Source organism: Petaurus breviceps, unplaced genomic scaffold, assembly GCF_028583685.1.
Source record: "Petaurus breviceps papuanus isolate PSGF00001 unplaced genomic scaffold, PetGlider_PUasm1.0 90808, whole genome shotgun sequence".
In the NCBI taxonomy this organism is placed as follows: Eukaryota; Metazoa; Chordata; class Mammalia; order Diprotodontia; family Petauridae; genus Petaurus; species Petaurus breviceps.
This window is the reverse complement of record NW_027187349.1, coordinates 3,624,124-3,639,523: the sequence shown is the minus strand read 5'-3', so window position 1 is coordinate 3,639,523 and position 15,400 is coordinate 3,624,124. Positions and strand designations below refer to the sequence as shown.

At 36.0% G+C, this 15,400-nt stretch overlaps 1 protein-coding gene across 1 annotated transcript in view; it reads right to left on the bottom strand.

Moving 5' to 3' along the window:
- Positions 1–2,463: 2,463 nt before the first annotated feature.
- The window catches only part of IGF2R (insulin like growth factor 2 receptor), a 160,884-nt gene continuing 147,947 nt past the window's right edge, over positions 2,464–15,400 (bottom strand). The window contains exons 43-48 of the mRNA XM_069070364.1: positions 13,991–14,137; positions 12,841–13,028; positions 11,680–11,866; positions 6,960–7,109; positions 4,964–5,033; positions 2,464–4,274 (exon numbers count right to left, since the gene is read on the bottom strand). Of these exons, the coding sequence (XP_068926465.1) occupies positions 3,858–4,274; positions 4,964–5,033; positions 6,960–7,109; positions 11,680–11,866; positions 12,841–13,028; positions 13,991–14,137 (1,159 nt within the window). The 3' untranslated portion in view covers positions 2,464–3,857. The remainder of the gene's footprint in view (positions 4,275–4,963; positions 5,034–6,959; positions 7,110–11,679; positions 11,867–12,840; positions 13,029–13,990; positions 14,138–15,400) is intronic.

Sequence of the window (15,400 nt, the reverse complement as noted above, 5' to 3'; positions counted from 1 at the left end):
AGGTCTTTGCTGAACCCTCAGCCTCTTTCTCCAAACTCCTTCATATTTACTTCACATATATCTTGTATATACATATATTTATGTCTCCCCTGATGAAACATAAAGCTATTGACAGCAGGGGGCTGCCATTTTTGTCTTTATATTCTCTAGAACTAACACAGTACCCAGCACATAATATGTGTTTAATGAATGCATCTTTACTAATTGTAGTATTGGCTTAAAAACACAGTTAAATGCTTTTCCCTAAAGAAATAAACTAAAATAGCCATATAACTAATCTCTACTATGCTTTAAAAATGAAATAATGTAGAACAAAATTTAAATTAATACAAACAGCCTAGGGCTCAGCTTTGGCTTTTTTAAGTACCCTTTTCTCTGAACTATAAGCTGGCTCACAGAAAAACCTGGGACCCTTAGCCTTTTACTAACTTCCTAGAAAGTTACTTATAGGTTGGACATTACAAGCTCTCTAGGCTTGATTTTCTCTAGTATAGCTCCAGAAAAAGCTATCTTGCCCTTGTGGAAATTTCAAAACAACTTTTCCTTAAAATCTTTATACATCGAACTCAAAAATTCCCTAACCTGCTTAAATAAGTTTGCGTCTGGAAAAGGGGCCAAACTTTTATTTCTTGAAGTGTTCGAAAATACAATTGAACCTTCAGTTGCTTTAAAATATTTATAAGAAGACCTCTGTCTATAAGATTGCCCCATTCACCAATTTTCTGGATGAGTCACATAACCAACACTGTTGCCCTAGTATTTCCAGATATCCTCTGCAACACCAAGTCCTAGAGAAATAACAAATGAATATATAATAATAGCCTCATTTTATAACACAGAAAACTATCTCAAAAGTCTTACTATAAGTGAATTTCGGTGAATTATAATTTTCACTACAGTTTCTTTCGGGGATAGGGGAGCCCACAATAAGACAGTAAAAATTATAATTAAGGATGCAGCAAATTTCTTACAAATCACAAAGGAGAAAAATAAACCATGAAAACTTCTTAATAAAGCAAAATTATTCCATTAAGTCTTGAACGAAATACTGAAATGTCAACCCAGAAACTACATCCTAGATCTCCTGTGTTGATTAAGCCTCTGAATTCAAGTTATCTTTCCATCCTGAGGTAAATATTCCTGAAAGGTAGAAAAATGGGATAACACACCAAAGTTCTTTTCTTTTCTTCCCTTTGCCTTTAATGACCTTAAGGAACTAACCCACTGATTACTAGTCTTGGTTTTACAGTATCAGAGGTATATGAACGTTATGAGGTTCTAAAAGTTAAATTAATCTGTTCAAACTATATTTCTCTTATCTAAGCAAATTAAACAAGTCCACTGGGTAGAAGTGAAACAATATCAATCAGCATACGAGAAATGTACAGAAAAGGCATTCCAATCTTTTGCTAAAGGGTAAATGATCTCTGATTCAGAATTTATAATAAGAATCAAGGCAGAGAGATTGTGAGCTTAGAGAAATCAATATTTGAACAGATCTGGTCTGGTATTCATTTGTTTTGCTGAACTTGTTTTCCTCCCTTCTTTTAACCTTTATTTAAAACGATGCCTTAATGAGGGGGCACAGGAAGTGGCAGGGACATATTTAGAAATACATGTGATATAATAACAGAAGGTTATCTATAAAAAAAGTTAAAAGCATCAAATATTTATTTTAAAAGTATATATTCTTCCCTTAACCTGAAACATAAAAGGTAAAAATAATTCAAGTAATACTGCAAATATAAATACAACTCAAGCATTTACCCCAATGTTGACTATGGAAGAGAAGAGAAAAATGCAACATTTTTACCCAAGTTCCTCTATCATTTTCCAGTTACTAGTTTTTCATACACTTTGAATATGTAATACTATTTTAAGCTTATCCTAGTAACACTCAAACTTACTAATTAGAATGACAGTTCCTTTGAGGATTTCTAAAATCAAAAATAGCATATTCTCAAAATAAAATTTACTTAAGTGAGTTAACTTTTAGCACAGACTTTGTATTAATTTTGCTTTAAGGTTAATATACTCCCTCTTGATTCAAAACCAGTCTCCTCTTTAAACAAAAAAACAACCCTATATTTAAAACTGTTCCTTCAAATCACTGTTATTCATTTCTAATGACTGCTTCTATTAAATTCTATATAGTTCCACTGTACTGTGGATCTATCTCTGGGATTCCAGGTCACCATTTGTTTAATTAGAAACACAAAGAGATATGTTATCTTAGAACTATGCAAAAAATCAGATAGAAATGAAAGAAGAGGACAGAAGTGATTAGGTCTGTTAGGATTTGGTACCCTTCTACAAAGAAAATAACATCCAGAAAACCAAGACTCATAAATTAGAGCCAGAATACTTTACATTTAAAACACAATATCTTTAAACCATTTTTCTTTTAAGAAAAAAGTTTTAGAAGTTCTCTCTCTACTGAGGGGAATAAACTACAGTACCAAATTAATAATTTATCTTTTATTGAAATTGCAGAATACTTTATTTATATTACAGTAAATTTTATTGGAAAAAGGGGAGAGAAATCAACCTTTAAAAATACACTCATGTTGAAACCAAGTAAGCCAGCCAAACCAGGTACAAACCAGGGGACTTTGCTTTTTCTATTTGTTTTTAAGAATTTGAATACCACATATCTATATACAATTCTACAACATCAGGTTAATCCCCCTGAAGATAATTCAACAAACACTTCCAGAAAGGAGTTAAGAGCTAGAGGAAGAATGCCATAATTTTCATTCTATAGAGGCAACACTATAATAATTATGACCTCCAAATAGAGGATGAATTGAAGTATGATACTACTGATAAGATTTTGGCCCATCATTTTTCATGCAATTAGTTCCATAAAGATACACATTGTGCAAATTAAGGCTTCTGTAGGTCCAATGGTTTACAAAGTTCTTTTTTTTTTCTTTAAAAAATAGGATTAGACAGACAGTGAAGATGACACTGAGATGACCTATACCCACAATCCTGAGAAACCTGGTTATTTTCTGTGGTATGGCACCAAGTCTCAACTCCATAGGAAATCAATCTTTGGGTCAGTTGTTTGGGTTCACCAGAAGTCTAGCAAAATACTGATAGATTTGCTTCATATGACCAGGACCAAGAATAACATGCAAAGAGCAGCAGCTGTTTTTGGCTAAAGCCATATACAGAATGTGAACCTTTTGAAGCACCCAAGAAACTAAAGAACGTTTTGTTTCTTAAAAAAAAAATCCAAAGTCCAGAAATGAAATGTTTCAACATAAGGGATAAATGATACACCAGGTCCACCTCAGACCATCCCAGCATATGGATTAACACCTTTTCTTTCTCCTACAATGGGTGAATCAATAGATAACCCCCTGCCGGCAGGAAGAAATTGTTACTGTTATTTCAGCAAACCTGAGTAGTCAAAGTCAATAAATAGGGGGTGGAGAGAGAATTAAAATGCTAATAATCAAGTATCTTAAATGGTCTAAAGTGTCAGGGTTTTTTCCCCTTCATTTAAATCAAACCCTGCCTTTTGGGAGTATATTTGTACTAAATAAGAGCTAATAAGCTTCTAATGGCTATGCTTCTAAATGCAGACATGGACAGAACCCTGGAATCAGAGTACCAATGTTATCTGGCTAACCTGGGCAATGACTTTCATCACCTGTAAACAAACAGGAATAAGCTGAGCCATCATTCCCCTTCTCCCCGTCACCAGCACAAAAACTTCTTCCCTTTTAAATGAGTTCTTGTTAAAGGCAAAAATTATAGAAGCATCAAGATGTGAAGTCTTCATATTTGGTTGGAGATGCTTTTCTGTCCCACTAATAAATTTTCTCTTGTAGGCACGAGAGGGAGTTTTAGACATGGAGCAGATCTTCATCACTGTCATCATGAAAAGACATGGGGTATGCAGAATCCATTGCTTTGAGCTGTCCTGACTTAGGTTTTCCTTTTCTTTCCTTCTCTCCTTTAAGCAAACCAACTGTGTCATCATTTCCATGCTTGAACATCTTCCTTTGTAGATTTCTACCCTTGTCTGTTCCTCCTGGCCGTGTGCCCCTCGCTAAATGAATTTTCACATCAGGAATGGTCAGGACTTCATCTTCACTGTCCTGGTCATCTGCATGCAGGGATGTTAGGGCATCTGATTTCACAGACTTGGTGGTAATGTGGCCATTTTCTTGCCCTTCCTTCCCAGGTCTTGAAGCTGATAGCTGAATCTCTTCCATAAGCCACTCTGTTTCATTTTCATCTGCTTCTTCTTCTGTATTTACCTGTCACAAAAACAGCAGCACAACAAGAACATATTATGTAAATCCAGTTTACAATTCCAACATTTCCCCCTCTAAACCCCCTACCCCCCCCCCACATTGGATGAAGTGTTCCCAGTGTCAGATTCACTTCCTTTCAGTCAGTTCCCCAGAGTGCCAGCTATGTTGTTCTTCCAGTTCTGGTCATTATTAACTGCGATGACAAGGCCCAGCAGTTCTCAGGCAAGGACAAGGGCAACACTTGGCCCCTTTCTACTAACGATTGGGTCAGAGCAGGCCAGTGTGACCAGCACAAGTTAAGAGGTGTGGCACTTTGACCTAAGGCTCACAGCAACATCTAAACAAAATAGTTATCAACTGAACAAGCCTTTTGTATCACTTGGGAAAGAAAAGGAGAAAAGCCCCTTTCACAACTTGTCTGCATTATTCTTGCCCAAGCCAAAAGCACCTGAAGGGCTTCCATGAATCCCTGACGTCAAAATATGTATGTTCTGATCTATATATCAGGAACCTATCTTATAGAATTTTTCCTTTTTAGGAAAAAATAGAATTTGGGATAACAGGTATGTATAGAATTGAGGGAAGAAGAGGGAGGGATAAAGTACAGATAAACTCTTAGAGAAAGAGGAATTTCTTTAAGTGTCCAAATCTGAGAATCTAAAGTTCTATTCATGTTAGTCTAAAAAAATTACCTTAGTGTATTTGTAAGACACGTTGGAACTTCTCTTACAGCAGTTGCTTATTCTATGCATGACAGTTTCCCTATGGAAAGATACATATTTGTGATGGTAAGAGTAAATTAATAACTTCTCTTCATTCTTAAAAGAAACAGCAGAATAATGCGGTAGAATAACTAGAGGAATAGTATCCAGGAGATCTAGGTTCTGGGCCCAGCTTTGTATTAACCCCTCAAGGATTAAAAATGGGCATATGGCAACAATGTCATTATCAAATGTATTTACTAGGATTTTATACTTCACCTTCAAATACAATTTTTCTGAGTCCTAGGGCTACATTGCTAGGTATTTGTTTTTAATGTAATAGTTTTTGAAAAAAAAAATATTTTCAAGCAATAAATGGCTTTAAAATAATAGCATGTATAAAATGCTTGGAAGTTTTCAAAGAGCTTTGCATGCATATATTATCTCATCTGATCCTCACAACCTTTAATCACTGAATAGGCATTGCCTCAGTCAAACTGAGACCTGGGAAAGACCTTAGCTTAAAAAGGCCCAGGAACATCATGGCCAAAATCTAAGTCAAGGAAAACTATGCTGCAAGCAGTCACAAGTAGAGTTAAAGTTCCAAGGAGCCCATAGTATCACATGAGACTTGGGAAATTAGCTTTATAAAGGAGAAGAAGGCTTGGAATACAATATTCACAAAGGCAAAAGATAAAGGCTTAAAACTAAGAATAACTTGCCCAGAAACTGTACGAGACTTTGGGCAAGTTATTTCACCTTTCTATGTACCTGTTTCCTTCCCCACAAAATTAGAGGGATTGGACTAGATGAATTCTAAGGTACCTTGTAGTTGAAAAGCTATGATCCTAAGATCAAAAATACAGTTGAAGAAGTCATGACATCTTTGTCTCCTTCCTATTCAATGTAGACCATTTCTAAGATTATCAAGTGCATATTCATGTGACTTATCTGAATGATTCACATGGAATCATCATATAACAAACATGCATAGGTCCTTCTACACCAATAGTACATGCTTAAAGAGGACATTCTGGTGCTATACATAGTAGATGTTGACATTATGACATACACAAGGTTATCTGAAGCAAATGAAATCCAAATGAACCTTTGATAAGATAAGGACAAGTATTAGACCTGTGATTTCAGTAGTAAAAGAAACTCCTTAGGAGAAAATTACCTCTACTAATTCAGGACAGAACCTTCTCTGTAATAATCTTAAGATAGTTGCCTATAATGCTGGGAGAAAATCAATTTGCTCATGGTCACATAGTACCAGAGATAGCACTTGAACCCAGGTCTTCTTGGTTCTAAAGATGACCAGCACCATTCTGTGGCTCATAAGTAGATTAAAATCTAGGTGGCCTAGGGGCTTGATATGTTCCTAAGGTTGAAGCAACGGGCAGGAAACATTTTTTCCACTTATAACTTTCACACAAGACAAAGGCACTAAAAGATTGCTCTTGGAGAAAACAGGAAAGGCAACATTTCCTGGGTCTTTATTTCCCTTTTTTCTAGACCTCACACAAACATCTGAACAAAAAGCCATTTGTTTACAGAGGAGAAGATGGAGTTTAATTCCTTATAAGTCTTAGACATGAAGAAGAGACAACCAAAAAGCTGAAAATGGATCAGAATAATAGTCTATTAAGAAAGTGTTTCATAAAGGTATCACTTCCAACATGCAGGATATACCAAGAGTGGGCTGTGAATCACACTCAACTGTGTCAGCTTCTAAACTTCTTCACATCACCTGTTTCTGGCTACACTGAGTTGATATCAGCCTACCCTCATCACAGAAACTACAGAATCTATTTTCTTAAATTTAAAAATGTTTGTACATATATCAACAGCCTGGAGAGATTTTAAAGCTCTGATGATACTATTGTATTCCTATATAATCAGAAATTTTATTTATCTACTCTCAACTCAAATACTAATAACCAAATCATCCATTTTTCCTTCTCCTCAACTCTTTTCTCCTTACCTTCTTTCTTTTTTATATAGTAACATAATCAAGAGACATGCAGTAAGGACCACCAGAAGCAAGCTGAGAATTGCCCCAACAGCCTGGCTTCTTCCAGACAGACCCTTGTGATTCAGCCCATCGTCATCTCGATCATTAATAATTTCCATCCTAGAAGGAAGAGAAAGGGTGATATCACTTCTATATAAAATTTTCTTTATTTTTAAAAGGATTTTCACCCAACAAACAGCTTCATTTTGATTCCTAGGGGAAATTTTTGTATCTAAGTGACAGCACAAGCTTGACCATGTTACTTCCCTGCTCAAAAACCTTCAATAGGTCCTCTTTATCTGTAGGATAAAATACAAATTTCTTATTTTGTCATTTAAGGTTCTCCATGATCTAGGTTCCACTTACCTTTCTTTCCTCATTTCTTACTATATAGCTCTTTTAACATTTTGATAGGACCATTATTTTCTAGGGTTTCCCCTACCACCATCACATGGTTTAGGTTAGTTTTTCCAAGAGGCAACATAAAGCCAGTCCAGGGACTTAATTATCCCAGGGGCTAAGGCATCTCTCTTGTAGCAGTTTCCTTGTGAAATCTTTCCATATTGATGTGCAGTTTCTTGGTCACTGAAGGGCATTAAAAGGACTAAAAGTCAGAGCCCTTAAGACTATATCAGCCACCATACCACCTTGCCCTGCTGACCAGACATGTTTCCATATGGAGGCAAGGTGGATTACATCTACCCAAGATAAATGTTTCAATATCCTGCCTGAACAGTCTTTTTACGTAAAGGAAATCTCCTTTTGCTAACCACTGAATCACCTATGACTTTTATTTTGGATGGAAGTTGGACCTCAACTAACAGGAAATTCATTTAAATCAAGTCCATCTATCACATATTCTTTTTTTTTTTTTGAAAGGCAATTGGGGTTAAGTAACTTGCCCAAGGTCACACAGCTAGGTTTTGTTGTATGTGTGTGTGTTAAGTGTCTGAAGCCAGATTCAAACTCAGGGCCCCCTGACTCCACGGCCGGCCCTCTACTCACTGCGCCACCTAGCCGCCCCCATCACATATATTCTAACTAAATTGGTTCCCAGTTTTAACTTGTCCTCTCCTGCCTCTGTGCATGTGCAGATGCCTTCACTCATGCTTAGAATGAATTTCCCTCCACATCTACCACAGAAATCTTTTTCTGTCTTCAAGGCAGAGTTTAGGTTGTACATACCTCCTCCCAGATGAAAGCATCCTCTTTTCCTCCTCAAATTTGCTTCTACAGGTCCTTTGTTCTTAACACATTATACCTTGCATCATGCTTATAAAATGTTTATGTCTTCTTTGTATGTATTGTTTACATATGTCTGGCTAGTTTCCAAAAGGCAGTCTGATTTGGCTCAGGAACATCAATCAATTATGTTATAAGCAAGGACCGCACAATTCCCATCTAAAAATTTGCAACCCATAACTTTCTCCCGTTAAATACTCTCCCCATTAAACACTTGAGCAAAGCCTCAGTTAAAGAAAATGCTAAGTACTAAGATACTTCTTGTCACCTAAATAGTTATTGCTGCCAGCATTAATAGAGCACAGAGAAGAAGCCCTAATTCTCAAGAGACTGCAGTCTAAAACAGAGGGAAAATTTCATATAATTAGATCTAAAAAGCAAAGTATGCTCAGAAATTCTATTTAGAGGCAATTAGGAAAGAAGTCTTGAAAGAACGCAGGTATCCACATACTTATTACTCTTTTAAAACCCAATTTCCTATAAGAAATATGGTATTATAAAAAGATCAATGAATCTAGAATCAGAAGACCTGGACTCAAATCTTGCTTCTGCTTTCCAAGTAAAATCACTTGATCTTTCTGCATCTTAGCTATGTGCATAACACATGTGGATTTGAGTGAGATGATTTATAAGGCACCTTCCATCTCTAAATCCTATGCTCCTAACTGAACAGATTTTAAAACACTTTTTTTGTAATTATTTCATGATTTCCAAAAAATCAAACTGGCAATCCACTGAAGATCAACTCTAAGACTTCATCATAGTATGTATAAACCACTCTTCTGAAGGTTATGTAAATAGAGCACACTTCCAGTAGATTCTACCAGGATGGAAAGGTTTCAACAAGTATAGTCTGTAAACAAATTGTATGCCTGTTGTCCAAGGACCAGCCCAGTTAAATTCGGAGCAACTCATTACCAGACTGACAACTGGGTGATGAAGGTTTTGGTCAGAGCATCTCATAAAGATATCCATAGTTGAATATGATGGCACATGCCTAGAGACCCTGTTACTGGGCAGGCTGAAGCTGGTGGATCTCTTAAGTTCAGGAGTTCTAAGGTTGAGTGGGCTAAACCAATCAGGTAATCTGCACTTAAATGCAGCATCACTAAGATGGTAAGCCCCTGGGAACACAGGGGTGGCAAGAGGGGGGAGACAGGACAAATCAGGCTGTTCAGGGGGGCAAAGAAGTTGATCAGCAGTAGGATTGGGCCCATAAGTAATTGCTGCACTTTCAGACTAGGAAGGATAGAGAAACCCAGAACAACAGCAAGAGCAGCTAAACAGTTTTCAAATTTTTTAGTCTTGGGTCTGCTTATTCTCTTAAAAATTACTGAGGACCCCAAAAGAGCTTTTGTTTTTATGGGTTATTTCTATTGTTATTTACCATATTAGAAATGAAAACTTATAAATGTACTATATGTTAATGTAAATAATATTTTTATGAAAAATAACTACATTTTCTAAAACAAAAAAAAACAAGAGAGAAGAGTAGCATTGTTTTATATATTTTTGTAAATTTCTTCAATGTTTGGCGTAAAAGAAAATGACTAGATTCTCATATTTGCTTCTGCATTCAATCTTTTGTAATATATTGTTTTTAAGTATATAAATAAAATTGTGTTTCACAAAGATACGTAGTTGGAAAAGAGAGGAATAGTTTAACAGACAAATAATATCTCAGTATTATTAGGAAAAAATAGTTTTGACCTTAGGGATCCCCTAAAGGCATTTCATGGTCCTTGGACCATACTTTGAGAACTCCTACACTAATGCATAGGAGGGTTACAATCTGTACCTTTTAAGGGAGTAATCATACTGATAAAATCAGATATTTGAAGTTTTTAAGTATGAAGCAATAATATTCAGAGCAAATACAAGATAGGAAGTAGATTCCAGAATATCTAAATCCAAGAAGACAACTTGGTACCATTGTTCTCCTAGTCACCCAAAGTAAAGAACTTGAAGTCATCTTTTGATATGGATGGTGAAAAAAGGAGAGGAATTAATCACTAAAATCCTGTTGCTTTTTCCTTCACAAAGTCTTCACACTTAACCTTCTTCCCTTTCCTTCATTTCTGACCCTCTGCTACCACCCTGGTCCAAGTTTTCAGGGCCAATAATTTTGATGGCCTAACTGTTCTCCCTCCCTCAAGTTTCTTCTTGCTACCTTTCATCCTATAGTGACTGAAACATTTAACTTTCCTAAAGAATCCCATCCTAACTTAATCATTTCATTCCCCTGGTCAAAAATTCTGACAATTTCAACTGTCCAAGTCATGTCTTAAGTCCTTAAACTAGCATTTAAAGGTTTGGCCCTAACTTTATTTACATACACACATACACGCTTACTCTCACTCACTCTCTCTCTCTCTCTCTCTCTCTCTCTCTCTCTCTCTCTCTCTCTGACTTAAACTTAACTACTAAACATTCCCTGAATATACCTTGCCCTTTCCCATCTCGGTACCTTTGTCAACACTGCTATTTCTGCTCAAAATAATCTCTTCTCTGTACTACCCCATCTTTCAAGGTTCAAAATAAATACTACCTCCTCCATTAAGTCATCCTGATTTTCCTGGGCTCTCAGGAATAATCTCTTCTTCCTTTGAATTCTTTATTTTATTTTATTGCTTTTTAGAGAGCAATCGGGGTTAAGACTTGCCCAAGGTCACACGGCTAGTTTTTGTGTTAAGTGTCTGAGGCTGGATTTAAACTCAGGTACTCCTGACTCTAGGGCCGGTGCTCTATTCACTGAGCCACCTAGCCGCCCCCTTTGAATTCTTAATGCACTTTAAAAATTTTTATTTGTATTTTTATTTATGGCATTTATGATATATCTTATAATATATGTAGTTCTTGGAAAGAATCAACATAAATAGCAACTAATAAGTTTTGGAAATGTATGGATGTGGAATAAGACTTGGATATAAGTAAGACTATATATATAATCTGTACCAGACAATGAAGTTCACAGTTTTGAACAGGGCAGCTGGGATGAGATATATAATCATAAAGCAAGAACAATCAGATGCAAGCAAAACAAATACCTTTGTCACACGTTCATATCCAATCACAAATATGAAATATTTTATCAATCTTGGGTCTGGGAGAGTCTAAGAGGGGTCTGCATCCCCCCACTCCCTTGAAATGCACTGTTACTATAGAACAGAAATGGATAAGGGTGAACTGGAGCAATGAAAATAAAGCACACCTATGCTATATGTTTGTGGAACACTAGCAGCAGGGATCAGTCTCAAGGTCCCAGAGTAGCTATGTTGATTAGGACAAAGACCTAGTTTCTACTCTCCTTTGTATCCCCCAACACTGCCTAGCATAGGGCCTTGCATATGGTAGGTGCCCAATTATTTACCAACTTTTGTTTCAAAGTTAACAAAGTGGAAAGAGACTGTCTAAGAGTTACCAGGAAAAAAGAAAAAAAATTACTTACCCCAGAGGGCACACAGCAGAGGTATACCATGAAAAGAGGTATTGACAGTCTGCTGTTTCATGACTAAATTCTGGGATACCCTCCTTCACCAATGGGTCACAATGGAAAAAGATGGTAGAAGAGACATATTTCGTATTATCTTTTCCACACTTAGAGGAAGAGGAAAACACAACATCTAGGTCATCATCTACCAAGAGAAAGGAACACACAATTTGAAATGCCATCATAACTTTCATCATTTCATGTTTTCCAGCTCTATTGGTCTTTCACAGCTACAATTACAACCCTTCAAAATTACATTCTACTCTGGCGTGTCACAGGATGACATCAGCAATTGGGAAGCAATGATTGAAAAACAAGGCTTTGAATCCATCATATAAAATGCAATGCCATGTTAGCTCTTTCAGGGTAGGGACTATTTCATTTTTTTTATCTTCGCTCCCCAGAACCTAATATAATGCCTTGGACAGTTAGAAGGAAATACAGGATAGGAAAAGACCACTAGAATGGAAGTCAAGACCTGGTTCCTGTCTTAGCCTTGTGCAATCTTGGGCAAATCTTTTAGCTTCTCTTGAGTTACAACTGTTTCATCTATAAAATCATATGGCTGAATCCAATCACTATGATTCAATACAACTCTAAGATTTTATATAAAAAATATGGTAAAAACCTTCTTTTCCACTACAGTCTAAACCCCTAGCCTGTTTAATTGTAGTGGGCACTATGTTTAAATATGCATTGGTACCTGTGAATGCCTTTTAAGGTCATTTAAGCTGTACTACCAACATTACTTCATTTTTAGGAAACCAAAAAATATGCATATTCCAGCTTGGCACTGCTATCCATGATAGGATCAATGCCAAAATATCATAATGTCTGCTTCAATAAATAACCTGACAAAAATATATTTTTTTTCCATTCCTTCTCCTCTAGGAAAATGTAGGAGCCCAAACATAATATACAATTTAGATTAGCTCCAGAGCTTAATTTGCTGCTAAACAACTTTTCTTCTGAACATATTATATTAGTGTCAATAGCAAAGCCTTAGTAAGTATTCTAATTTTAGTTCACAAGTTTAATCAGAAATTAAAAGAATAGAATCCACTTAATACTTTAAACCCATTTTGGGAAGAAGATACTGAGAAGTTTGAGAGTAATTACCTTGAATGTAATATCTAGTTTTATCCGAAGATCCAACTTGTCTACCAAATTGCTGATCATTTGTTTTAACCTGACATATACTAGCGCCATAACACAATGGATTTGCTGAATTTGTGATAGAAGAAAGCTGGATTTCATACATATAAGCATCCCCATTAGGTCTCATATCCCCAGAGGCACTGAATAACCTGAAACAAAAACAAAATAAATCATTATAGCCTCTCTACAATCCCTGAAAAACCACACTAAAGGAGGTGCCTTCTAGTCTTGTTATGAAGCAGACAGTGGCTGTGGACAGTTCAGCACATGACCAAGAATCCTTACAGGGTGCTGTGTCTTACAACTTTGTCCAAACTTGGTAGTTTGCTCTTTTGTGACCAGCTTCAGTAATACCTTTCTTTCTCCTAATGAAAGTTCAAAGTAGAAAAAGATAGCTCCAGAGCCTTTTGTACACTTGGAAGAAAAGGTAAACACCACCTAGGTTGAATATACAATCCCAAAAATTTCTCTGAAGACATGAGGTTTCTTATAATGTGCTAGCACTGTCCCTACATGGCCATTTTTAGAACCTTAAATATACCTGGCAAGTGTTTATACTCTACCTTCCCTCACTCTGGCCAGTGTCTTGATCATTATTAATTACTTGCAGAAAACTAATATATCAAGCCAAAACAGGCTACAGAAAAATAAATTTTCTATGAACTACTAGTCATAAAGGATTAACCCTTTTCTTCCTAGCGTCCCAATAGCCTATGTGACAGATTATTTTAAAAATCTTTTGTTTCTCAATCCTACTAATATTTTTTTGTTATATGGGATAGCTCTCCAAGCAGAGAGGAAAATATAGGGCATGGGGTGGGATAGATTTAGGTGATATAAAAACAAAAGATAACAATAAAAATTTATTTTAAAAAAACAGAAGGAGGGAAGAAAGGAGGAGAAAATTTTTTCACACTGAAGAATTCACCATCTTTGGTGTTAAACCTAATCTTTCAGTAATGCTTTTTCCCATAATAAGGAAAAATATAACTACCCCTAGCTACAGTAACTAAAACACAACACTAAATTTATCTTGCTTTGCTGCATGCTGGTGAATTAGTGTTTAATTTTAAACACATTTTGGTACTCAAAAGAAAAATATTTTACTTACTTAAAATAAATATCTCCTAGGCTAAGACGCTTGTCATTGACAGGATTGATGATGGTCCCATTCACCATTTCTACCTCCTGTGGTTTCACTGCACAGGCTGCTCGAGTTTCCCACATAATGTAATATGTACAGTTCTCCCTATCAAACCTATAAAGGAGAATGAATGTATCATGAACTTTAATGATCACATTAGCCTTAGGAATTGTTGACTCTTAATAGCTTACTGAATGACTAAATCAAACATTTGTTTTCAAAAACATACTAGGCAACAAGTCAGTTCTCAGTGTTCAACATAGGATTATCTTTCATCATCATATCCCTTCATGTACTAATACTCCCAGATAATCCCCAAAGTTTCCTATGCCAATTCATAACTTTGACATCAAAATAAAGTAAAGCTAATGATAGATTGGTAAAAACCTCTTAGTGACACAATACCCCAGCTGTATAAGTAAAAGGTATTTAGGGAAGGGGACCACCCAGTATGTTGGCATTATTATAAAGTATGCAAACATTTTTAAAAACTATAAAAATATATATATTTTAAAATTTTTTAAATAGTACAAAATTTAAAATATGAAGCCTATTTTCTTTCAGAATTCTTGGTTTTGGTTTTTGCAAACTTTTCAGAAATTTGAATCTGTTTAATCCTTTACTAGTTTCTGAATTTTCCTTTTCCCAAACCCACAGAAATTCAAGGCATGGCAAGCTCCAGTTATTTGACTTTACTTTTTCCAGCTTCTTGGAAGCAGATACAAAAACATTAGCTAACATACTCCCTCTGCTGGCCAACTTCCTCTTGACACAATTCATACATGGTAAATCATTCAAATCATTCAAAAAGCATTGAAGTACTTACTCTGTACCAAGCACTATAAAGACAAAGACAAAAATCCTACAGTCCAGGGCCTCGAGGAAATTGTACTTTATTGGCAGATACAGTCTGTTAGTGCACATAATTAAGACTATACAAGACCTATTCAAAGTAAATATGTGATGATTTTAGGGGATGCGGAGACAGGCAATCCTAGCTAAAAAGAATCAAGAAAGATTTCTTCATTTAAGAGGTAGCACTTGAACTAAGCTTTAAAAGAGATCAGTGACTCTAAAAGGCAGAGGTGAACAGGAAATATATTCCAGGCATAAGTGACAGCCTTTGTAAAGGTACAGAGACAGGAGATGAAATTTAGTTTACAAAGACAAGCAAGCTAATCTGGCTGAGTCCCAAAATAAGTGAAGTGATGTCTAATAAGCCTGGAAAGGTGAAGACAGGCTTCAAAAGACTTTAAATGGCAAAGGAATTTGTATTTGATCTTTGAGGCAATAGGTAACACCACTTCCTATGTGACTTTTTGTAATTCTTCCCCCAACCTCCCACTTCCAACCCCACCAAGCCCCTGTTATTAGTAT